Source organism: Marmota marmota, unplaced genomic scaffold, assembly GCF_001458135.2.
Source record: "Marmota marmota marmota unplaced genomic scaffold, marMar, whole genome shotgun sequence".
In the NCBI taxonomy this organism is placed as follows: domain Eukaryota; kingdom Metazoa; phylum Chordata; class Mammalia; order Rodentia; family Sciuridae; genus Marmota; species Marmota marmota.
This window is the reverse complement of record NW_025999991.1, coordinates 10,878,277-10,902,366: the sequence shown is the minus strand read 5'-3', so window position 1 is coordinate 10,902,366 and position 24,090 is coordinate 10,878,277. Positions and strand designations below refer to the sequence as shown.

The 24,090-nt window shown below is 58.5% G+C and overlaps 1 protein-coding gene across 7 annotated transcripts in view; it reads right to left on the bottom strand.

Moving 5' to 3' along the window:
* Nfatc1 (nuclear factor of activated T cells 1) overlaps positions 1-23,673 on the bottom strand; it is a 99,237-nt gene extending 75,564 nt beyond the window's left edge. For 3 of the 7 annotated variants that reach the window (XM_048806678.1, XM_048806682.1, XM_048806680.1), the window contains exons 1-3: positions 23,287-23,673; positions 9,836-10,934; positions 8,713-8,793 (exon numbers count right to left, since the gene is read on the bottom strand). In XM_048806678.1, the coding sequence (XP_048662635.1) occupies positions 8,713-8,793; positions 9,836-10,934; positions 23,287-23,413 (1,307 nt within the window). In that variant the 5' untranslated portion in view covers positions 23,414-23,673. Of the gene's footprint in view, positions 1-8,712; positions 8,794-9,835; positions 10,935-19,357; positions 19,518-23,286 lie in introns of those variants that run through there. The other 4 variants (XM_048806681.1, XM_015499594.2, XM_048806679.1 and 1 more) reach the window with 3 other exon arrangements.
* Between the last annotated feature and the right edge of the window lie 417 nt (positions 23,674-24,090).

The following is a 24,090-nucleotide window of genomic DNA, read 5'->3' as shown; positions in this document are numbered from 1 at the left end:
CTCATTCAGGCAGTCAGGGTAGAGAGGTAAATCAAGTCAGGTGATCTCGGAGGCCGATTGGAGTGAGTCTGGGAAGTTGGAGACTGTCCCCTGAGGGATCTGATCAAGAGCCTGCCCCTGCTCCAACCTGTTGCCAAGGTGACCTGTCCCAGGAATTTCCCCTCCCTCCAGGGAGCTGTAAGGCGGTTACTGTGTCCCTGTCTACTCCACCTGCCCGTCCCCCTTCAGCCCACCAGTTCCCACCTTTGGCCACACCGATCATTCCCGGCCTTGTCACGTGAGCAGGAAGGAGAAAGATTGGGGGGAGGCAGGAGAACAAAGGAATCCTGGACAGAACACCTCACCTAAAAAGGCCAGAACACCTCGTTTCTGGGGACACCAGGACACCAGCTACGGCCCCTTCTCGCTCGCTGGAGAGATCTATGTGACCCCTTTTTAAATAAGCCCTGCTTCATATGCTCACCTCTGCGCGCTTCTCTGGTGTTCCAACTTCAACATGCGGAGAAGCAGTATCAACGGAACCACCAAGACATGTTCATGCCGCTCTGCCAAACACAGACCAACCCAGAACCCGAGCGAGCTCCCAGGCAGCACCGATTTAAAGGAGAAGCAGGGAATACAGGGACCAAAGAGCCAACCCAGACAGAGGCCATCGGCCAAGTCCAGCGGGGCAGAACGTGTCTCCTGCAACTTCTGCAGGGAGAAGAGCAGTGGAGAGCAGAGCGCACAGCAAGCCACCCTGAAGACTGTGGCCAGTGGCCCCTCGCCCCAATCCCAGTGACTGCTGGCCAGATGGGGAGACCCCAGCTCTGCCCAATGAAACGAAGACTCGTTGCTCTAGCAGTCGCTCTGAGGGGTCAAGAGGCGTGTTAGCTTCCAAGATGAGTTCCTGCCTTTGAGAGAGACTCACTGCCAAGGCTGCCGAGAGCCGCAGGATGCCTTGGAGCAGCCAGGCTGGGCAACGACTGGCCTTGGAATGCGTTCAGAGCGTCCACTGGGAAGTGGCAGCCCGAGAGTCTTCAGGAAGGACTTGGAGGACAGGGCTAAGTGACCTGGGTGGTAGTCCTCAGGGCAGGAGGAGGCTCTGCCTTCCTTTACGATTGTGTTTCTAAAACACTCCACAGCAAAGGGTCTGATTTGTGTAATCAGGATAACTTTACAAGTCCCAAGCTCTAAGCTCTAGGGCATGCGGCCCTGTGTCTGTGGCCTGAGCTCCTAGCAGCTGTCCTCCCTACCCAGAGCTGCAGCTCTGCACCCAGCAGGGGAGACAAGACTCCAGAGAGACACCAGTGGGGACCTGGAGAAGCAGGGCCAGCCTGGCCCTCCTGCCATCAGGGTGGGCTCGTAGCAGAGGGGCTCGTCCACCTGCCTCCGCCTCTTGCCTCCCATCATGGCAGCTGTGCAGGCTGACCCTCACCCACTGCTCCCAGAACCCGGGGCCCAAGGATGATGACCAGGACACCAGGGGCTCTGTTAGGTCCCTGGTTTCCACCCTGCATTGGGAGTGGCAGTGAGGCCAGAGGCCGGCACAGAGACTAGCAGGGGGCAGTCTCTGTCCCCGAGAGGGGGTGTTCCCCTGACTCAGGAGTGTAAATGAAGTCAAAGCCACAAATCAGAACTTGCAGAACACAGGCAGCAGGCGTCTGTGGAGAAACTTTTGTTCTAAATGACAGATTCAGGGTTTCAGGGAATTGGCTGCATTCTGTGGTCCCACCAAATGGGGCCTGCAGAACTTCCAAGAGGCAGATTCTTTAGCACTTTGGAAAATTCATGTTCTTCTTGCTCTGTGCCCCCGCCTCTCCTGAACGCACTAGGGTGCCCCAGGGGCTCCACTCTGCAGCGGTGGACAGTCGAGGAGCCCCATCTCACCTGCTGCCCTGCACCTGGGCCAGATGGAGAGCAGGGCAGAGGCCAGGCTGAGCCCCAGGGCCCCAGGCATACCTGAGCCCCTTGTGGACAGCTCCTGGAGTGGGGTGGGGGTTCCCTCCACTGCACAGCCAGAGCCCACCAACATCAGTCCACCTGCTGCCAAAGCCGCGGGAGACAGGGTGCCTACGGCTGCCAAGCCTTGCTCTACTCCAGGGAAGGAAGGTGGGACTCAGGAAGGAACTCATCTTAGGCCTTCACAGTTCCAAAGAATGGATACCACACTCATATGCTCAGTCCCCTCCATCTACTAAAGGAACCAGGCTCTCAGACCAAGGAGGCCCTGCCTGTCTCAGTGCCAGTCCTCGGGCTGCAGATCACCCGCAGAGAAAAGGACAGATGGACAGATGAGTGAATGAGTGGACAGAGAGAGGAGCAACTCCCATGGGAATTGGAGCGCTGATGCCCCCCACACCTCCTCCATGGAGTCTCCTCTCAGCCGTTTCAGGGAATATGTTGTTAAAACCACAGGCCTCTGCAGAGGGTTGCTTATGGAAAACAAAAAATAAAGCAAATGAAAACCGGAACAAGAAATTTAGCATCGTAGGAGCAAATGCAGGAGGGGCACAGGCAGACACGCCAGCTCCTGGACCTCTGGCTGATGGCTGCCGGTCAAGCTCCCAAAGGCCACTCACTTGTTCAGAGGGCACAGGCCTCCAGAGGAACTGGGTGTCTGCTAACAGTGAAGGCCAGGTTTGGAACAGCATCTCTGCTTAAGAGGTGACCCTGAGCAGCAGCAGAGGCAGTGCCCCAGCCACTGTGGGAACACGTTGCCACCCAGATGGAGAGCCTGGAGACGGCTGCTGTTCCGGCTGTGGCCGACACAGAGGACTGACAGCTGGATTCAGAGCCGCCTTCCCCGCTCTGGCAAAAGAGGCTCCAGGAGCCGGCAGAGGCAGCTCCTCCAGGAGCCGGCACGGACCCCCAGGCAGAGGGGTCCGTGCAGAGCCCATTGCAGGGGACAGCTCCTGCGTGGTGACATTGCCAAGAGTAGCCATCGGCCCGACTCCTTTTCATGGTTCTGGCTAAAAATAAGAATGGTGTCACTTCCTATCCCTCTCATTCTGGCCTCTGTGTGCCACCATGCCAGCACCCCCGGCACCCCAGGTGTCAGCAGGACCCTACCTCCCAGGTGGCAAGCCCCAAGCGTAGCCGGGTGCCAAGCCTCGAGCCGGGCATTGCCCACAAGACCATACCATGCCCAACCAGAGCGCTTCTGGGGGCCTCAGAGCTTCGCTTCTCCCCTGTGACTTGTTCAGGGCTGCAGTCCCCTCCCTTGCAGAGGGCACTGGCCTTGCACACGGCCCCACGGTGGGCTCCTGCACCATGGAGCAGGGCCTCCTGGGCCTTCGATGCTACTGGCTGCCTGGGGCTCCTGGGCCCTCAGAGCTCGGCTCCAGGGTCATCACTATAGCCACTGCCCACTGACGGCCCCGGGGCTCTGGAAACAACCGCACTTCCTGGGTGGAAATGACATAGGTAACATAGGCATTTCCACGTGACTCAAGGTCTGCCCCAACCTTATCCTGGTGATTGGGGTGAGTCGTCTTGCTCTGGAAGCAGCAGAGGAGCAGAGGTGGACATCCACCTCTGAAACGCCTTGAGCAAGCAGTGGCAAGGAGACCGGCCACTCCTAAAGTCTCCAGGCCCACACTGTGGCACCACTGCCTCCCAGGAATGCATGTGTGATGTCACGTCCCAGGGAGGGACAAACAGGCCCCTCCAACAGGACTGGAACCCCACACCTGCAGAGCCAAACTGGGTCGGACCAGCACGTCCCTGTGGTATCTTAGATGGGCAAAAATCAGAGACGGTGCGGGGTCCAGGGCCTTCCTCTCTCTCCCCACACATGTGGATGGGAATCCCAAAGGCAAGGCAGGGCAAGCAGCTATGCTCTGGAGTCTAGAGGAAGCACCTACATCCAAAGGCAGCTGCAGCCACTCTATCAACACCAACAAGACTGTGTGTCCAACCACAGCATCCAGGAGATGTTTTAGAAGGGATCACCAAAAGGAAGATCCACTATGGTAGATAAGACCCCTTTTGCTCCAGACCCCAAGAAACACTAGAGATAGCTCCACTACTTTGTCTCTGAGAGTCTAGCTTTAGAGGTCACAACATTGGGTCCATGTGTCCACCCACATTAACTGGGCTGCAGGCCCCCGATTCCCACCGACTGCCTCTCTCCTCAGCTGGAAACCTGAGCAGGAGCCCAGTGTCTGTCTGTGGTCACTGGCACACACAGTGTGCACATTTCCTCCCTGCTGGGGGCTCTGAGTTTGGGAAATCACGCCTGGGCGTGAGCCGGACCAGCATGGCCACCAGCCCTCCTGAGCACAGCATGGCTCCTGGATCCTTATGAGACTAGCATGACTCCAGGCGTTCATGGGTGGACTTCGGGATGAATGCAAAGACATCATGTAATTGCCTGCCCTCTCTGGCCCTCTTTGGGAGTCCCCTTTCTCCTCTGAGACGCTGGAAGAACCGGGTTCATCAGGCACAGCCTCTTAGCTGCACCGTCAGCTGACCCTTCAGCCAAGAGTCAGCACTTCACACACAGCCCACACCCACGGGAGCCCAGCAGGGAGGAGGCTGTGCCCCCGCAGGTCAGGAAGCGGAGTGGGCTCAGTGCCACGCCTGGGGCTCCACATGCAGCCCCTGTGCCCTGCCCGTCGGAGGCCCTGAAAAGCCCCTTCTTCAGGGGTGCTGTCCCTGCTGGGCCCCCACAGACCTTGCTGTGCTGCCTCACAGTGCAGGTCACTCCCATCCCTCTGCTGCCCACAGCCTCCCAGGGCTGGTGGTAAAGCCATCCCCACTGGCCCCCAACGAGTCAGGGACCCCCAGAGATGGTGTCGGGGCACAGGCACACAGTTAGCTCATCTCAGGCACACGTTCAACTCTAGGGGTTATTAACTGGGGGCCCTTACGGAGCCCTGATTCTGACCTTGCTGCCCTTGGTGGTCAGTGGCTGTGCAGAGACCTGATGCCATCTGACACGCAGAGTGCCAGGAGGGGTGGATGTGTCGGCGAGGGCATCTTCCCACAGCCAGGGAAGAGCCCCTGCGCTCCCTACTGTGCCCAGGAACACCAGGTTCCACGGGCTGCCAGGAAGGAAGGATGAAGCTGCATCCCAGAGACTGCCCTCCACCCCCACCCTGAGCTGCAGTGTAGCCCCAACCTCAGGAGGATGGTGGCACCCTCACCAACACTGGGCAGGGACAGCAGAGGCCACACTGAGCATGTGCAGGGTGAGCCTGACACCCAAGCCTGCAGAGCTCCCGTCCCTCCCAGCAGGACTCCTCCTGGGCATCATGGAGCAGCCCACCTGCCAAGAGAGGCGGCCCCAGCCTCACACGGGGGGGGCGGGGGGGTCCAGCAATAGGACCATCTTCCCAGGCACTCGATCAGGACTTCTGTTACCACTGAGCTCAGTGACTACGAAGAGCTAAGGGGGGAGGCCCAGAGAGCCCCTGAGACAAGAGGACAGGGTGCCACGGCCAGGCTTCTGCAAGGAAGACCAGCTGGCAGCAATGCAGGCTTTGAGCCGGGCATCAGGTTCCCTCCCAGGACAGGGCAGGGCTCATACACACAGGTCCTGGGGATGGCAGTGAGTAGGCTTACATGATGGCCATGCCCTGGCCTGAAAGTGGGCTGCAAACCACAGGGCAGGCTCACGTCCCCAACTTCAGTGCTAGCCATCACTAAAGAGGTGATGCCCGCATCCCTTGGCCCACAGTGGAGGCACCGAGGTGGCCTTGCTGGCCAGTACTTCCTGAGAACCTACGTGCTCTGGAGAAGCCCCCTATGCTGCAGCCTCCCAAGGGGCCACCAATGCCTGGGGATGTGCTACATTCTCCTCAGACATCAGAGCTGGACAGTCCAGCTGGACACCAAGGCCAGAAGCTGGGCCGCTCATCCCAGGGTCTGGGAGCCCACAGGAGCCTTGCCTCTTTCCAACACCTGCCTGCCCCAGGCCTGCATGAACACCAGGGCCACAAGCACAGCAGGTATCCTGTTTCTGCAGAAATCCCTGAGTGTAAGGGGCTTATGTTTGGAAAAAGTTATCCACCTGCAGGCTGATCTTTTTACCACTGAGAAGCCAGGGTCTTATCAGACCTGAAACTCACCCTGTGCACAGCCTCAAAGCTACCAAACTCACAGAGACCTCCAACACGACAGCCCAAACCCAGGGAAGGACAAACAGGCACTCACCGAGCAGAGGTGCACCTGCGTCTGGCCCTCTGAACCTGGCAAACGGAGAGAAGGCTGCTCACCCACCTGCCCTGCCCCTCAGAAGCCCCATGCCTTTAACAGAGCAAGGCTCATGCCCAAGAATCCAGCTCAACAGATGGGTTGCTGGCTGCAAAGACACAAGATTAAAACACTTCTGCTTTTCCAGAGTCAGCGCCTTTCCATCTGAACTCCCCAAGCAACTCTCCTCTTCCCAGGCAAGCTGAGGGCGGGAGACGCTGGGGCACCAGAGGCTGGGACATGCACTGTGAGGTGACAGGATGGCCTGGATGGACAGACGGTTGTGAGATTTAGTTCCTTTAGGTAAGTGTAGATATTCCTGAGAGTGACCATCTGAAAATTATATTTGGAAATACCCAGAATGTAAGCTGGCATCTCTGTCACAGGTGTTTAGACACAGGCCCTTCCTGGCCAGGGACAAGCGCCTGATGTCCCCTCCCAGTGCTGCTGCCCAGGAGATCCCACCTGCACTCCGTGCCTCGCGAAAGCCCTCTGGCTCTGGTGAAGCTCACTGTTGTGCTGTCTTCCCCGTGGAAGGCGCAGGGTGGAGGGAGCCCTGCTCCCCTGGGGCAGCCTGGCCTGAGTCTGACGATGGGAGAGAGACGAGAACTCTCAGAATTCACGGGAAGAGGAGGCTGCCTCAAGTCCCACAGCTTTCTGTGATGGTTTCTCAAGTTTCAGCGACTTTCAGCTAAACTGTAAAAAACCATTTAAATTCTTGACCAATATTCTTGCTAGTTTCACAGATCATTTCTTTGGCTGTCATAAGAATTGAATGCTGAGGGACCTCTGGGGTGCTCTGCATGGAAGAGAGGGTGCCATAAAAAGACCCCAAAAGGTGAATGTCTGCAGAACATCTAGCTCCTTGGAGAACATGAACATGGCACTTTCCACCCTAAGCTCCTTAAACATGGGACAGACCAAAGAGCTGAGACCCGGCACCCCAGGAAGGGCCCGTGGGGGAGGATTTTCTCCCCACGCCTGCAGAGGAGAGAGCACACAGTACCCCAGGGCCACTCAGCCACGCTCACTGCCTGGTCGTGCCCACGCGCCCAGCACTCCAGGGCAGGAGTTTGGCGGCTCCCTGTCGCTGATGGGGCATATGCACATCTCATCTCCCCCGTGGCCTCCAGCTGCCCTAGAACAGCGACTGACAAGGTCTAGGGAGATGCACTGTAGGGGACCAGGAAACATATTCTGGGGTGGAACCAAAAGGGTGGGAAGAGGTGAAACCCAACCCCTTGAGAGTCTGGTACCTTCCGCATTGTGTGTGCTTGCACTGATCCCCAGAAACGTTATGAGCATCACACCTCGTCAGGCGAGCCCTGTGGCCAAGAGGACAGGTAGGAGTCACATGGCCGCAGAGCACTGCTGGTGTGCCAAGCCGAGCTCAGGCAAGGACACCCAACACTGCGCCCAGGCCAGTCTGGGACAGGCAGAGGGTGGATGCCAGCCACTAGAAATGCCAAGGCTCCTGAGGATGCTGCTGCTGAGGACCCACGTGGTGTGGCACCGCTGTTTCCCTGGGATAGTGAGCCAGGCAGCCAGGGGCTGCACTGTGTCCCCCAAACGCCTACATGAGAGTCCTAACCCCCAGCACTCAGAATGTGGCTGGATTTGGAGATGAGCCTTTAAAGAGGTGACCAAGTTAAAAGGAGGTCACCAGGGTGGGTTTGGGTCCAACAGACTGGTGTCATAAGAAGGGGGGACATCTGGACACCAGGAGACAGTGGCATCTGCAAGCCAGGGAGAGGACTCTGCTGAGGAGCTGGCCCTGTGACACCCTGGCCTCTCTCTCCAGCACAGTGCTCTGGGGAGGAGGGTCCTTTCTAGAGCCACCTGGTCCCCAGCCTGGGTGCCTGGCCATGGCAGCCCAGCATGCTGGCAAGCAGGTTCGCCTGAACTGACTTTTCATGGCTTCTTAAGGCTGCCTGTGCCCAGGGAGGTAGTCACATTCCTCCTCCCTTGGTCCTCGGAGATCACCGAGTCCACGGTGAGGGACAGTGCCCCTCGCAGTCTGAGATGCAGGCCATAACCTGCAGAGACCACTTGGGTTGAAATAGTCTTATTTTGAGTCCAGCACAAACTGTAAGAGTGCAGCAAGCACTGATAGTTCTTGGAGTTTTTAGAAACAATCTCTTAGTTGTAGTTGGACACAATACCTTCATTTTATTTATCTTTATGTGGTGCTGAGGATGGAACCCAGCACCTTGCACATGCTGGGTGAGTACTCCACCACTGAGCCACAATCCCAGGTACAGTTCTTATGTTGTTTAAATGCTTCCACTTGGAGCTTTTAGATTCCCCATATTAAGAATTAACCCTTGGTCCCAAGATACTCATTTTTATGAAAATGCTGGGTCACTAGCCATTTAAAGCTCCCAAGAGTGAAGAGAGATGCGGAGAAGGTGGCAAGGAGCTGGTGCGGGTCAGGAAGCGCGGGAGTGCGCTCCTCTCCCCAGGCCCCCAGCCAGCCTGCAGCCCCTGGTGGGGAGACGGGGCCCATCCGGGTGCTCAGTGGTCATCAGCTCTTACACTCTTCCTTTGCCACAGATTCTCAGGGGTCTCAGCAGCACCGTCCCCTGCAGGTCTCCCTGGCCATGGCCTGTGGCTGCACTGTGGCGGAGAGGGCCCTGGAGATGAGGACTTCTGTGCCCAGTGGCCTCCCTGGGCACCTACCAAGGGGGCAAGCACCGCTGAAGATGGGTGGGGGTGGGTCCCAGGTGGGTCCCACCCCAGGCCTGCCTCAGGATCCCCTGATGGAAAGGCATCAAGAAACAGACAGAAGGGCACGGCCTGGACAGCCCTGGGCTGCAGGCAGGACCCCTGGGAGTCACAACCCCCCTGCCTGGGGACGAGGCTCCAGTCCTGACGTCAGACACCTGGCCCTCCCTGGCCTGGGCAACGTTTTCACGCCTTAGATAAAACTGCTGGAGCCCAAAGCACCCTGCCAGGGACGCGAGCAGCCCACCTGTCGGGAAAGCTGTTCAGTCAGAAGTAAGAGCTCGGGGCTGGTGAAGTGGGCCCCAGGGAGCCCGTACCCCGTTAAAGAGAAAAAACAGCAACTCAAGACCGGAGTTTGGCACACACTTGAGCTCCCTGTTGCCAGCCCGCCAGCGAGCAGAGCCGTCTCCTGGGAGGAGGCGGCTGTGTTGTTCACCAATGCTGGCGAGGTGGCTGCTCTGGGGGATTGTTGAGCTGAGGTCCCATCTGCCCCCCGAGGAGGTGACGGCAATTAAGGCGGAGAGAGGAAGTGGGTGAGCAGCAGGCGTGCACACAGGCGGGGCCTGCTGAGGTGCTTCACGGGAAACACGCTGTGCGCATGAGCTCACCACAATGTGTCCCCAGAACTCGTAGGTTGACGTCTCCCCCTGCCCTGGACCTGTGAATCTGACCCCAACCCAATCAGGGCCTTTGCAAATGACCGAGTCACATGAGGCCGTCAGGGCAGGCCCCATCCCACAGACATCCTGTGGAAAGGGGAACCTGATGGGCTCTCGGGAAGCACCCTAAGTGCACAGAGCAGGCAGGTGGAGGTCCAGGGAGGCAGCAGGGGCCGCGGCAGACCAAGCTCCAGAGGCCGGGAGCATCCCAAGTCAGCACCACCCTTCCTGCCCTGTGAGGAGGAAGAGCCCACCCGGTCTCCACTGCCACTCACCTCACATAGGTCGCAGGGGTCAGCGACTTGGGCTTGGCCCACTGGTAGGGGGGCTGTGGCACCGACAGGTACTGCTCACAGAAGGGGCCCTTCCGCAGGGGCTGGAAGGTGAACTCCTCGGGCGGCAGGTCGGACGTGGGCGGGGTCACACCCAGCTCCTCCCCAGTGGGCTCCGCCTTGAGTGCCACGGAGGGTACATGCTCCAGGGTGGTCTTTCGGGACTTGATGGGGACCCCCTCGCCCAGATCCAGGCTGTCAGTGGTCAGGGCGTTGATGGCCGCCACGATGGCCGAGCTGGTGTACTGGGTGGAGTTGCCAAGCCAGGTGTCCTCAGTCACACTGACCCGGGGGGAGCCGTGTGGGGACGGCGTGGGCGAGTGGTGCGGGGAGCAGGAGGGCTGCCGGCCATTGAGGCTGTACTTGCGCTTGTTGCAGGGAGATGTGGGCCGGGAGCTGCGGGCACCCAACCAGCTTTCCTCGGTGATGCTTGTGCGGGGAGAAGTGGACGGGGAGTGTCGGGGGGAGCCCAGCAGGTGGCAGGCACCCAGGCCTCGGGGAAAGCCTTCCTCGGGGTCTGTTGTCTTAGGGGACACGCAGGGCGACTGCCACGGGGACGTCTGGGGGGACGCATACGGGTACGAGTAGTTGGACTCGTAGGACGAGGCCTCGGAGTTGCAGCTCCTGGAGGACAGGCTGCTAGCCGGGCTCAGGCAGGAGGGGTCTCTGTAGGCCTCCAGGCTGGGCAGGGTCAGGGTGGCAGTGGACGGCGACCGCTTGCAGCTGGGAAGCACGTCCTCCACCTCCACATCGTGGAAGAACTGGCTGCTGCCGTGGTGCAGGCCCAGGTACGAGGTGATCTCGATCCGGGGGCTCTCCAGAGCTGGGGCCCCGTTGGGCCGGGTGTTGCCAGAAGACAGAAAGTACCCTGCGGGCCCACTGTCCACAGCCCCTCCATACCCCGAGGGGTGCCCAGCTGTAGGAACGGCTGAAATGCCGGGAGTGGCTGTCTGGAGGTCATGGCATGGGGCTGCCAAGGAGGTGTGTGCCGCGGGCAGTGGCAGGGCAGAGCTGGTGCTGGAGGGTGCGTAACCGTAGTGCTCTGGAGGAAAGAGACAAGAAGGGTGAGTGGCCAGTCAGCAGGAGCCTGGCCCCACATGCTCTGCAGCCCAGCTTCCCAGTCCCTGGAGGCCTGGAGGGGTGGGTGGTACCTTGACCCCCAGGAAGTGGGCCTCTAAGGTGTGGTGGAGGCTGTGTGGACCAGGCCTCCCACCCGACTCCGTCCAAGCCTATCGGGGCAGCAGGGCGCTGTGAGCCAACTCTAGTGTCCTTGGCTCTTCCCACAAGACCCGCATCCCCAGCCATTCTACCTGAGTCCAAGCCCAGCCCCACTCCGGGGCACCCTCTCGGGCTCAGTTCTCTCCTCCACACACACCACAGCCCAGCACTGTGTGTCCTTGATCACTTTTCTCTCCCGTCCCGTCCTTGACCAGTAGGAAAGAAGTTTTGTGGGGCAGAACTTTTACCTGCCCTGGTCTCTGGTGCTCGCTGTCTTCAGAGCCTAGTGTACCTGACACACAAAGAGAAGGTGTTCGCTTTGCTTCTTGGTGAACGGATGTGTGGACGGGATACGACGGAGGGAAGGGCGGTGTGCAGGTGCATGAAGGGTGAAGGCTGCTGGGTGGATGGTTGGGGATGAATGGATGGACAGAGGGATGGATGGGCAGGTGGACAGACGGGTGAGTGAGTGCACAAGTGGGTGAATGGGGTGCATGGATAATGGATCGATAGTGGACGGGAGGGTGGGTGGGTGGGTAGATGGTGGGTCCAAGGGTGGGCAGGTGTGATGGACGGCAGGGGACGGAGGGCTGATGTAGAGGGGAAGGTGGAAAGAGGTATGTATTTTAGATACAGGGACCTAGACATTCAAACAGATTTAAACAGGATGATCACTGTGAAGGTACGTGATCACCAGCTCAAGGACTAGATGAAAACATGGATTCTGAAGTCCCTCTCATAGATGTCTGAGGCTAGCTTGTGTCCTAAGAATCCATTTTTTTTAAAACAAAACAAACAGACGATTCTGCTGCACAGCTAGATCTAAGAATCATTGTGTATGATTATACTTCAAAATATTTTCTAGAAATCAGCATTGTCCCCATTAGTAGTTTTAACAGGAAAGCTTTCCGACTGGCGAGCCCTCCCACAGCACGAGCGGTCTGGAGATGAGCCCTGCCTCCTGACTCAAACGCCCGGGAGAGGAAGTGCTGTATTCAAGGCGGCTGCACTCTGGTGTCCCTGTTCAGAAACAAGCAGGGATGAGCCCCAGGAGCCAGGGGGCTCAGAGCACCCATCCAAACCAATTTTATCTTCTAACACAACGGGCCTGGCTCTCAACATGGGTGGAGTTCTGTTCCTATTCCTGCTTACTTCCCCAAACAGCCACCCACCACCCTGTCTCTAAACCCATCTTTTATAACCCTCACCATCAGTTCTTTCCTGCGGACAGAACCGCCGCTCCCTCTTCCCAAGGTGACTTCTGGCAATTCCAGAGCCATGACAAGGAAAGGCAGCACAGCAGCCCGGAGGCGACCGCAGCTCTGCAGGCGGCCCCGAGTCAGCGCTGGGCTGGCCCTGCAGCCAGGCGGAAGGGCTGCGCCAGTCCTTGCCATGTGCCAGCCCCACTTCCCAGTCATCACGCCAACCCCTCAAGACAGGAAGCCAGAGTCTACTGTTAAAAGTTAGATTTCAGCCTCTGAAACCATCACCCGGAAAGCCACTTCCTGGAGAAGAAAGTAGAACGCTGAGGAAGAGGTGGCATCAGCCAGCCGGTGGCACCTGGGGTCCTACAGGGCCAAGCACTGTGCAGGCCTGGGCTTAGGGCAGTAGACGGGCTGACCCCCCGACCACCAAGCACAGCCCCGGGGAAGAACCCCGTGGACGGCATGGACTGTGCCGCGAGGCAACGACGCTGGCCCAAAGGAACCAAGCTGCAGCAGGCCCAGACAGGCTCAGATGGGAGGCTGAGGCCGGGAGGAGCAGTCCACCTGGGCAGTAGGTGGCCTGGCTCTGCCAAAGGTCCTGCCAATGGCACCCACAGCTCTGCGGCAAGGCAGCACCCCAGGCACACACCACTGGGCTCCCTGTCCTCTCTCTCTACTGTTTTACCAAAAGATGTCAAAAGAGACAAGTCAAGGGGGGAGAAGTGTGGTTCTTTACGGTCACCAACATGTCACTCTGCTGTCGAACACAGGTGACAGACACAGAGGCAAGGTGCTCCTCAGAGCCTTCCTGACGGGTCCCACATCCCAAACTGAACTTGCACTTGGGCAGCACACTCAGCACAGAGCCCTGGGATGGACAGGGGAGTGTCTCCAGGTAAGAGATTGGGCACCATCTCCTTGACCAGAGATGGACGGAGGGTTCAGGCTGTGTGCAGCACTGGCTTGAATCACCAGGCAGAGTACTGATGGTGGAAGGGTACATGTATTTGTGAGGTAAGACTTTAGTAGGTTCCAACAAATCATTTTACCATGGTGGGCATGTCCCGGGTGGGCTCTGAGGTAAAGCGGCGCCGGCCCCTCCTCCTGGCGCAGCCCTGGGGCTCGCCCTTGGCACGGAGCTTCTACTTGCAGGCCTCCCACTGACAGGGCTTCCTCTGAAACACACCTCTCCTGGGGCTTCTCCTACTCACGGTCACCGTGCCATACCCTGCAGGCCCTTTGGGCATCTCCCAGGGTCTCCACACATAAACGAATGCCCGCCCACCTGGGAGCCTGCCCACGGGCTCCTGAGGTCCCCAAGGAAGAGCCAGGAGCCACAGGTCCCCTGTGGTCCTCTCCTCAGCATCCAGGGCCCTGGCCACCACCTGGAGCCCCATCAACTCTACAGCAGGCTGAGAGGTGCCTGTCTGGCAGGTGAGAGGCATGCAGGAAGCTTCCTCCCCAGAAGTCCCAGCACAACATCTGCCTCTAGACACACAGCCTCAGGTAGCACATCCTGGGACTGTGGAACCAGGCCCCACCCAGGAGGAAGAGGCTGTGTCGCCCGCCGTGGCAGAGGAGAGGTGCCTAGGAACTGACACCAGAACCCCAGTGACCCTGTCCGCTCAAGGCCCTCTGCTCTGAGGCCTGAGGACACTCACATTCAAGGAAGGATGGATTTTCATTTCCAGCAAATCCAACTCCAGAGGACCAGGGATTGGGAGGCAGAGGCTGGTGGGAGATGCTGAATGTGCTTTGCAGAGGCCCCTGCCAAGGCCCACAGCAGGTGGCTTTGCAGGCTGCCAGGCCCGAAGGAGGCCAGGTGTGGCCCATCAGAGCACACCTCCCAAGACAAGACCACTCACTGCCTCAGCGACAGCGGCCCTGGGTTGAGCTGTACCTGACAGGGAAGGCCATCTGGAAGACTTCTCAGAAACGCCCAGCAATGAGCAGAGCAAACCCTGGGCTACCCTCCCACACGACTCTCCACTCCAGCACCCTCCACCAACAGGACCGGCTTGGGCTGCCCAGGGTCCGGGAGATGGCAAGAGGATCTCAAAAAGGTTCCAGAGGAAATGGCAGGGCAGGGCAGGCAGAGGGCATGGCCCTGGGGCTGCTCTGGCCCTCCTGGGCTGCAGGAGGAGGGGTGTCTGAGCGAAGGGCGGGCAGTGTGGGGGAAATGAGGCAGGGCCTGGCTGCGCAGCACAACCCAGACCCAGGACATCCAAAGGGAGTCTTTATTCAGACCAAAGTGCTCCGACGACTCCTGGTTTAATGGGGGAAGTAAAAACATTAAGGCTTTATTAAAAAACAAGAAAGATTCGCCTTGTGTGAGTTTTCCTTAAAGAAGCCACAGGTGAAGCTCAAGTGCCCGTGCCTCTGCTGATCTGCCGTCAATCAAGGAGCCCTCAGGTGCTGGCCCTCCATGGACCAGGGAGGCCCCCTCAAGCAGAGGGCTGCCCTGCCAAGCCCACCTGCAGCTGCAGAGCTGACCGTCCCCACTGACTTCCCACCTGTCCTGTCCAAAGCGGAATTCCTTCACATGCAAGGTCAGTCTGCAGGGGATGAGAGAATTCCAGCAACTTTCTTAAAAATTCTGAACAATCTCACCAACTTCTGTCAAGCCAGACAGGACTGAAGAACTTGGCTGCCACACCCAGGAATGCGCCAGCAGCCAAAGGGGCTCTCTGGCCTGCAGCACAGGTGACTGCAGAAGAGAGTCCTCTCCTGGGCACATTCCAACTGGCACATCCTAAGATGCATCACAAAATGTGAAGCCAGCGGGCCTCCCTCTGTGGCCACTCTGTTCTCCCACTCCTCTAACTCACGCGGGCCACTCCTCTCGGCCGCCCTCCTGTGCACACAATGCCACACTGGGTGCTGATGCCACAAAAGTGTGCAGGCTGGGAGCAGGGAGTGCAGGACACTGTGCACTGGGCTCCTGAGCTGACCAGCTTCCCTGGTCTTGTGCACCCTTCTGTGGCGTCAGTGCTTTCAGCACCATGAAACGCAACTGCCTCCGAGCAGCCCCAGACGTAAGCGTGCGCTGTGCTTTCTATCAGGACACCTCAGCCGAGCGGCAGCCCACTCGGCAGTCTACTGTGACCTCCAGGCACGGCCCCGAGTCAGCAGGGAAGTGCAGTCATGGAGCCCTCGCTCTGCATAGGCCAAGAAGAGCAGTACATCCACGGTGCTGCACCAGGCAGGTGCTTTCTGACAAGAAACACCCTCTCAGGACATGGGCAGGTCCCCTCCGCTCACACCAGCTCGCTCCATCACAGAGGACTTAGTTTTCATTGTAAGGAACATCCCCTTTAGCCTTTGCTGGGGTTGAACTGCAGGACACAAGGCTAGAAATAGAACTGGGAAAAGCCTGCCAGCCAGTCCCTGTCCTCCAAACGCTGGCAGACACAGCTCTCTGCACACATACGCAGTGGGGCTGGGGTCCAGGCGAAGATGGGGCAGCACACCCGGGCATCAAACAGAAGAGACGACCCCCAATCCCTGGCAACCTTGCAGGGTGAAGCGTTACTCAGCACACCATGGCACTACCTGAGGGGATGGTGTGAGAACAGGTCAGGCTGGTGGTGTGACAGACAGCAACAGGTTCTGAGGTACTGTTGTGCTGGAGAGACTTACAGGGCAGCAGTCGGGCTCACCACAGCAGCAGGAAGCGGCAGCCAGCGTCCCGGGACAGCTCAGCACAGCCCACGTAAGGGCCTGGGTCCTGCCCGGGCCCACCCCAGCACACACCCCTCCAGCACCACTGCGTGTTGCCCAGTTGTACAAAGAATGAAAAAGCATCCACACTGTCCCTTACTAGCTATGGTCTTCCCTGGGAAACTTGAGGTAGGACTAAAATGTCCTGCTCACACAGACAAGCCTGTCCTGGATGGAAACATCTGAGAAGGCAGCACGGCCTTGGTAGGAGAGATTGGAATGCTTTCCAGAAATGTTGACCCTCGGCAAGTCCAGGCGGGAGCCTGGGGCTCTCCTGAGCGCAAGACTTTCTTCCAGGTCTCCTGCCACAGTGGCTGGCCCTTCGACGTCTTCCTGAGGGAATGAAAACCATCCCATTGTTGAAACTGGACTTGAGAACAGAGACCTCTTCCAGATCCTGACTCTGCACTGTCCCCTTCCCACACAGGATCCTCTGAAGGCCACCAGCGGAGCTTGAGGCAGACAGGCAGAGCTGCCCATGTAGAGGTCCCGGCTCCTGCCAGGCCCAGGCTGTGGCCAGTTTCCTCCCAAGTCACCAGGGCGACGGTGCTGGCAGTGTTTAGGCAGGCCAAAATAACTTAGAAAACAGGAGCCCTGGGGCGGGAAGCTCAGGCCGCCTCCCAGCTGACAGGCACAGCCTATTTCCTGAGCCCCAGAGGGGAGCCCAGGCCCTGCCTTCTCCCCAGGGGGGACCTGCGGCCTAGCAGGCTGGGTGGAGAAAGGAAGACGCAGGTGCTGGGAATGAACATCACTCCTGTCCTGCCCAGGACAGGATTTTAAAGACCCTCTTTTCATTCTCCCGTGAACATCTCACACTTGCACTGCTGAGCACGCTGGAAATGCACAACCACAAAACCAGGTCCTTCCCTCCAAAGAGACTCCATGAGGCCCAAGACTGTGGGTGTAGAGGTGTGAGGGGAAAGGAGGGGAAGGGCAGCGGCCCCACAGTCCACCACAGGGCAGTCCACCTCCCCTCACTCCTGTAGCATTTGCCCAGGAGTGTGCTCAGGGCTGCCCACTTTTTTTTTTTTTTTTTTTTTTGACAAAGTGAATCTTTGGAATCAGTGTAACCTGCAAAACTCAGAGCTACTTTTTTTGCAATTGATCATAGGATTGTGCGTTCTTTATTTATATCCAGGCTCAGAAACAACGTGGAGCACTTTCTCCCACTTGGTCTGGGAAGGACAGGACTATGGCTGTAATGTGATGACTTGTCATAACTTGTGGTGTATAACGCATACTGCCTAAGTGTAGAATGGTTTCCAGCAACTTATCTCTGACACTGTGAAAAGGGGAAGGCCTCCCTGCCCAGAGCTCTCTCCAGGGCCTGAACCCCCCCTCCCCATTATGTGCAGGGCCCTCACAGAAGTGGCCCATGGCACTGAGACCCACTTAAGATCCGCCTGGGCTGGGCCTGGGTCCTGTGCTGCACAGCCCTGGAGGTCTGCAGGGTCACGACAGGCACCTCCTGCCAGGCCGCAGCTGCTGTGCTCCTCCCTGAGCAGCCTTGGGCCACAGCTTCCTTCACTACGCACACAGCCCATCCTGTGGGCGAGGCCCTGGCTCCTGGTCCCTGCTCCTCTGGCTGGGCTTCCAGTCAGAAGCTGCTGGGCAAACCAGCAAGGGGAGGCAGTGAGGCCTCGCCCCAACCCTGCTGGCCACCCCACCCAGAAGACACAGGCCTGGGAGGCCACGGAAGACAGCCAGGGCCCCAGCAGCGTCTCCTCTGGACCAACTCTGACACGGGAAGAAGAGGTCTGAAGTGGGGTCCACGCTTCTGTGCAGCCAGTCTTACGTGCAAATGAAATGAACACTGAGGTAGAGAGCACCTTTGATGGGACCACCAATTCAAGAATGAGAGCTGCAGGAGGAAGGAAGGGTGGGGATGCTCACTGCCACCCACAGCCAAATCTCAGTCTGGAAAGCTCAAAGGGGCCGGCCCACGTCTCCACCTCCTGCCCCAACTCTCCTCCCCAAAGCTGTCTCTCTCCCCCATCCACACCTGTCTTGGTTCCTACTGACCCCAGAGCCCTGGAACCTTCAGCAACAGACACAGATGAAAGGAACCTCGGAGGGAAGATAGTGGGGAGGGTCAGGAAGCGCAGCAGTTGGCAGCCTGGTAGGACATTTACTTTCAAAGATGAACCAGAAGCAAAATAAGCCCATCCCCCAAATCCAAAGGCTGAATGTTTTCTCTAATATGCCGATTCACTATCAGGCTCACAATAAGGCAAGGCTGCTAAGGGAAGAAGAGAGGTACTTTGGACTAGGCAGAGGGGAGTGAAGGGGGGAGAGGCAACCTGGCGTAGGAAGGACAGAAGAATGAATCCAACATTATTACTCTATGTGCACATATGAATGCACGACCAGCCTGTTTCCACCTCTCGTACAACCAGAAGAGAAGTTATACTCCATTTATGTGCGATGCGTCAAAAAGCATTCTACTGTCATGTATAACTAAGAACAAATAAAAAATTTTAAAAAGATAAACAAGATATTCAGATTTTTAAAAGCAGGTGGTGAATGCTCTGGAAAATCTTATACCTCACCAAAGAGATGGACGAACTTTCCTCCCCAAGGGTCCTATTTGTTCCATCACATTTCTGCAACTGGGCTGGGACAGGGACAGGATAAGGGGGAGACCCACCCAGTTGTTGAATTGGGAAAAGAAGACAGGTGGAGCGCCGTCCAAGTGCTGGGCCAGGGCCCTGGGCCCGCTGCTCTCGCTAGTCTGCCCTGCGACAGGCTGTCATTATTCGCACTCTTGATATTATTCAAGAATGTCAGCGTGGGGGAGGGGCCATAGGTCTTTTGTTAACTGGAACCTTTATTTTTGACAGAGAACAGAAAATGAAAGGAAGCAAAGGCTCTCGTTAGTGGCAGCGCTGGCGTGAGAGGGGAACCAAAGCCTGGAGCCTTCCTGGAGGGAGCGCAGCGGGGGGCTCCCGGCCCGGCTCCCGGCTCGGCCTCTGCCCAGGCCCCGGCAGAGCAGCTCTCCGCGGACGGCTTCCTACTGCCCTCTGGCAGCGCCGCTGACCATCTGTCCCGGGACGACCAGGTCCAAGTCCCTCGCCTCGGACATTCGCGTCCCCGGGGAAGGGCCGGTGGGAAGGGCCTCGGCGAACTCTCGGGTGCCCGCCGCCGTCCACGCCCGCGAGGGCCCGGGGCTCAGGTAGCCACCTGCGCGCGGGCGGCCGGCCCACAGGTGGCCTCCCGCGGTCAGCGCGTCTCCGGCCGGGCGCGGGGAGCGCGGGGAGGGCGGCCCGGGTCCCCAGGGCCGGGCGAGGACGGCGTCTCCCACCCGGCCCCGCCGCCCACCCACCTGTGGCGGCCTCGCCGCCCTGGTCGAACTCGAAGAGGAACTCGAAGTCGAACTCTGGGTCGTGCTCCAGCCGCGTCATGTCGGGGTCGCGCGGCGGCCGGTGAGCCCGCGCTCGCAGCGCGTCCCTCCGGCGCTGACGCGCCCCCGCCCTCCCGCCGGCCTGTCCCCTCCCTTGTCCCCTCCCCGCCCGGTCCCGCCCCGGTCCCCCCGGGTGTTTCCGGGTTTACATAAACAAGCCGCTCGCGGCCGCCGGCTTCCGAGTTTTAAATAAACTCCGCGCGCGAGTCCGGGCGCGGCCCCCGCAGGCCCGGAGTCCCCGACCGAGTGCGGGGACGTGCCGGGCTGGAGCTTCGACGGGGACCGCCCTCCCCGCAGCAGTCCCTCTGCTCGGCGTGGAACGCAGTGTCCAGCGGGAGGAGGCGCGGCAGGTCTGGCTGGTCCCCTCCACGAGGACCAAGACCAGTCTGCTGGATTGGTCCAAAAGTTTAAAAAGAAACAAACTTTCAGGCCGCGAGCCTCTCGGGCCCACGGACTTCCTCTCGGTGGCTGCCCCCGTCTGCCCGCCCGGTGGGTGGACCCTGGGCCTTAAGCCCCGGCGGGGGGGGGGGGCACTTCCCCAACCTGCCGCCGACTCTGCCACTTCAAGCAGGAAATTCCGGGAATAGCATTTTCCAGGCCCCGTTGCTGCAGAAAGTGCCGGGAAGACAGGAGGCATTTTGTGGGATCCCCGGTGCTGGCCTTTGGGATACCTCCCGCAGCACAGGTGCGTGCTGTTCCCGGGCGCCCTCCCTCAGTCCTGCCTGGTTCATAGCACCCGCCCCTTCCCGCAGACGGCCTCCTAGTCCCCTGGCCCCTTCTGCACTGCACACTCAGGAGTCCCCAGGACTCCCGGTCATTCACGGGCGATTTCCTCGCCCTCTAAGCTGAGCTGATGTTCTCCGGGCGCGCCAGCGTGGCTCGGGTACACTCCGTCAGTAGGAAAGGCTGGGCTGGGAGCCGGTCCGTCCTCTTCCTGTCTCTTCCAGCTTTTTGTTCTGACTTTCCCCACCTCTTGGCACCACCTAAAACCAACATCTGGAATACCAGCAAAATGGTGGCCAGGCTGGAGTGGGAGGCTGAGCATCACCAGATGGGAGGGAGCCAGGAAGGAAAGGGAGGGAGGTCAGCACCACCCTGCCACTGCTAGTCCCCAGAGTCCTCCTCCTGCCCTGGGCCCTGGGGACGGCTTTTTCCAGAGGCCATCAACCTGGGCCTCACGTATGCGTCTGCCTCTCTCCCAGGACACTTTCCCAATGGCTGGTTTTCTCTGTGATAAACTATGGTTCGGCTTGGCCTGATTTAGGTTCTAATAATAGTTCTCACTTTGAGATGCATGTTGGAGGGTTGTTTTGTTTTAGTTTGCTTTTCTGCTGACCTTTGAGTAAATGGAAGTTCTGTTTTCTGTAGAGAAGCATCAACATTTCATTTTCTCTTTCCATTTTTATTTATTTATTTTACTTCAACTACCTTTTCACCACTACCAAAAGTTACACACAAATATCAGGCCTACTCACGTTTGGACTAAAGGGTTTTGCTAAACTGTTGCTGAGAACAAGCTCACACACGTGCACATGTGCCCCAGATCCCAGGCCCTGTGGGGAAGTCACAGGGTTCTTCCCAGAGACTAGACTGGTTCCCTCCTCATTCAAGTCCCCAACTCAGGCCATCAGACTGGGCAGCTGGGTGTTAAACCAGCCCCTGCTGTGGAGCGCTGGTTCTGCATCTCCAGTTCAGCAAACACTCAGGTCTCCACTGAAGTGTTTAGCTTGGAGCCTCCTCCACAGGCTGCAGGGACGTTAACGGGATGCACATCTCCAGTGCTGGGTGTGATAAGGCAGGGTGCAAGCTCTGCGGCATTTTCTAATGTGGACTAGGAAACAATGCCATGAAGCTGAGTGGCGGAGAACAGGGAAAGCTTTGTTTGGCTCTGGAGAGCGTGTGGAGGGAGCATCCTCTGACTGGGTGGCTACCTACAGGCCTACATTTCTTGGCGTTCTTCAGGGGAGAATAGCATAGGGCCTTCAAAAACACCAGTGCCTAATGAGCTTCCACCAGATGCTCATTAAAATGGGGACATCCTGGTAATCACCCAGGCCCCAAAGAGGGCAGCTGATGCCTTGGTCACACCCACTCAGGAAGGGCAGGAGCCAGTTTCCCTGCAGGCCTCAGCCGCAGCAGGCAGACACTGTCCCGTGCCCAGCCACCTTCCCTTCCATATTTGGCTGGTCCATACACAAGATTGGGTCCCACTTTCTGGATAGCCCAATTTTGTAGTCCCTATACACATCCCATAACTGTGTAATCAATGGCATCACTGCCCCTAGTCCACTGCCTTTTAGCAGAGCATTTTCAAACTTATTTTCCTAAGCAAAATGTGAAAAATAACCACTATCCCCCACAAAAGTGTTTTCCTCTTGTAAGTGGAAAAAACCCTTTTTACTATGGAATGAAACACTGACTCTTCAAAGAAATCTAAACTTAGAAAGATCTCTCTTTTTTTTTAAGCAGTGACAAATATGTGCAGAAGTAAGTGTCCAGGGGCTCAAAATTCAAACCCCACACTTCATAGCAAGAGCTCATTGTGTAAGCATTAAAACACTGCCTGATAGTTCAACATTCAAGCTAGAAATGAAATTTTAAGAAACATAAGCAGTGTCTTATCCAATTTCACAAGATGCTTCCTACATGGGACATCAGGGCACTGGAAATAATGATCCTCTTGTGTTGAATGTAAGTTCTTGAGCTCATCTTTGGTTAAGATAAGCAAGGTCTCCAAAGCTGGAAGTCTATGGGAGCTGCAGTTCCAGTGTGAGGGCCTGAAACATTTATTAGAACCATGCAGGAAACTAGCATTTCCTTTCAGGTGCTCGACAGGAGGACGTCTGCCCTTAAAAAACGTGAGAATGCACCAGCATCGGCAGGTTTGCCAGCTTTCTTCCAATGATTTTAAGTAACATACTAAAGAGCTGATAAGAAATTTGGAGAGGTGTTTCCCAGTTTCCATGTTATGGGGCCATCCTAATCCCTCCTAGCAGCCAATCATCCCTCTCCAGGTTGTTTTTAAAAACACCTGCAGGAGCCCACCGGGGGATTTTGTTATTGTGATGGTTCTTTCAAGGGGACAAGGGGCTTGAAGGTAAACCAGGGGGCCCCACAGGAGAGTCTGGAGCCCTATCATCTGCACTGGCCATCTACAGGTCAGGTCCGGCACTGAGGCACCTTTACCAGGAAGCAGCAGCTTGAACCCTGGCCCCTTTTCAACCTTTCCCAAAGCTTTTTCTAGTCCAAATTATCTTGTCTAAACGATGCAGAATGGCTTGAGTTAGAGCTGGACATTTGACCACAACCCTGACCACGCCTCGGCCACCTGGGGCCAGTTGACCCAGCAGGGCGTTCAGGAAGAGGTGCCTACGAGCCTGGGCGGAAAAGGCGCAGAACCCCAAACCTCATGTTGTGGGGCTCCTCTTCACCTCCAAAGGCGGCCTTGCCGCCCTCGAGAATAAACCGGGCCATCCCTCATCGCCACAGAAACCTCACTCATCACAAAGTGTCCTTTGTGGTTCTGACAGCCCTACCTCGCCTGGTCCCCAAATCGCTCGCATCTGAACTGTTTCCACAGCCCGGATCGTGGCGAGGCTGGCCCAGCCACCGCCAAGTTCGCATTCTCCGCGCTAGAAAAGAGGAGACACCTATTGGCAAGAAAGCGAGCTGGAAATCAGGGCTGCGCCGGGGAAACACCAGGGGGACACCCTTCCCAATCTGTGCGGCTCCGGCCGCCCGCGCCTTCCCTGGGCGCTCAGATCCCGCTTGAGCGCAGGGTCCCGAGTGGATCCACCGTGAGGTTCGGCGGCTAGTGGTGGGCAGGGGGCTCAGAGAGGGCGCGGGCTTACCTTCCTCCGCCGCCTTCATGGTACTGACGGCGGGCAACACGGGCCCCAAAGTTTCTCCGCTCCCGCAGAATGCGGCCGGAGGGCCGAGTGGAAACTTGGAAGGGACAGGGAAGCTGGTACTTGGCATCCACGCGGCGGCGGCGGCGGCGAGCGGCGGGAGGAGGAGCGGGAGCCGGCGGCGAGCACCGGGGCCGGGCTCTGGGAGTCGGACCTCTCCCCTGCGGACACGCGCTGGGCCCGCTCAGCGCCGCGCGCCGCGGAGAGCTGTCATGGGGGGGTGTGCGCGCGTGGCAGACCCGGGTTGGAGGTGTGCACCTCGCGCCGGAGCTCGAGCCGGGTCGCTGGGATCCCGCGCGGCAACTCCGCCGCTGAGTCCGGAGCCTCCAAGTCTCGCTCTGACGCAGGGCCGCGCTCTGCCTCCTGCCTTTTTTAAAGCTGGAAAACACCTCCCCCGCCTCCCCGCCGGCCCAGCCGCTCCCGCGCCCCCTCCCTGCCGTGACATCACGCCCCTGCCCGCCCGAGCCGGCGCGGGGCCCGGGGGACTAGTCTCCGAGCGCCGCCCTCCCAGCCGCTGCGCCGGGCCGGAGGGGCGCCTGGGGGTGGGCAGAAGTGCCCGGAGGCCGGCGGGGGCGCACTGGGAGCTAGGAGCTCACTCACCAGCGGGCAACAGGGACACAGGAGCTAGCCTGGGTGCCCGAAGGCCAGCAGAACAGCAGGGAGTGGGTCGGGGAACCCGGGGGGAAAGCAGAGGCGCCCAAGACGTGGGGATTGGGACAAAAAGGGCGGGCAGGGGCGCTCTAGTAG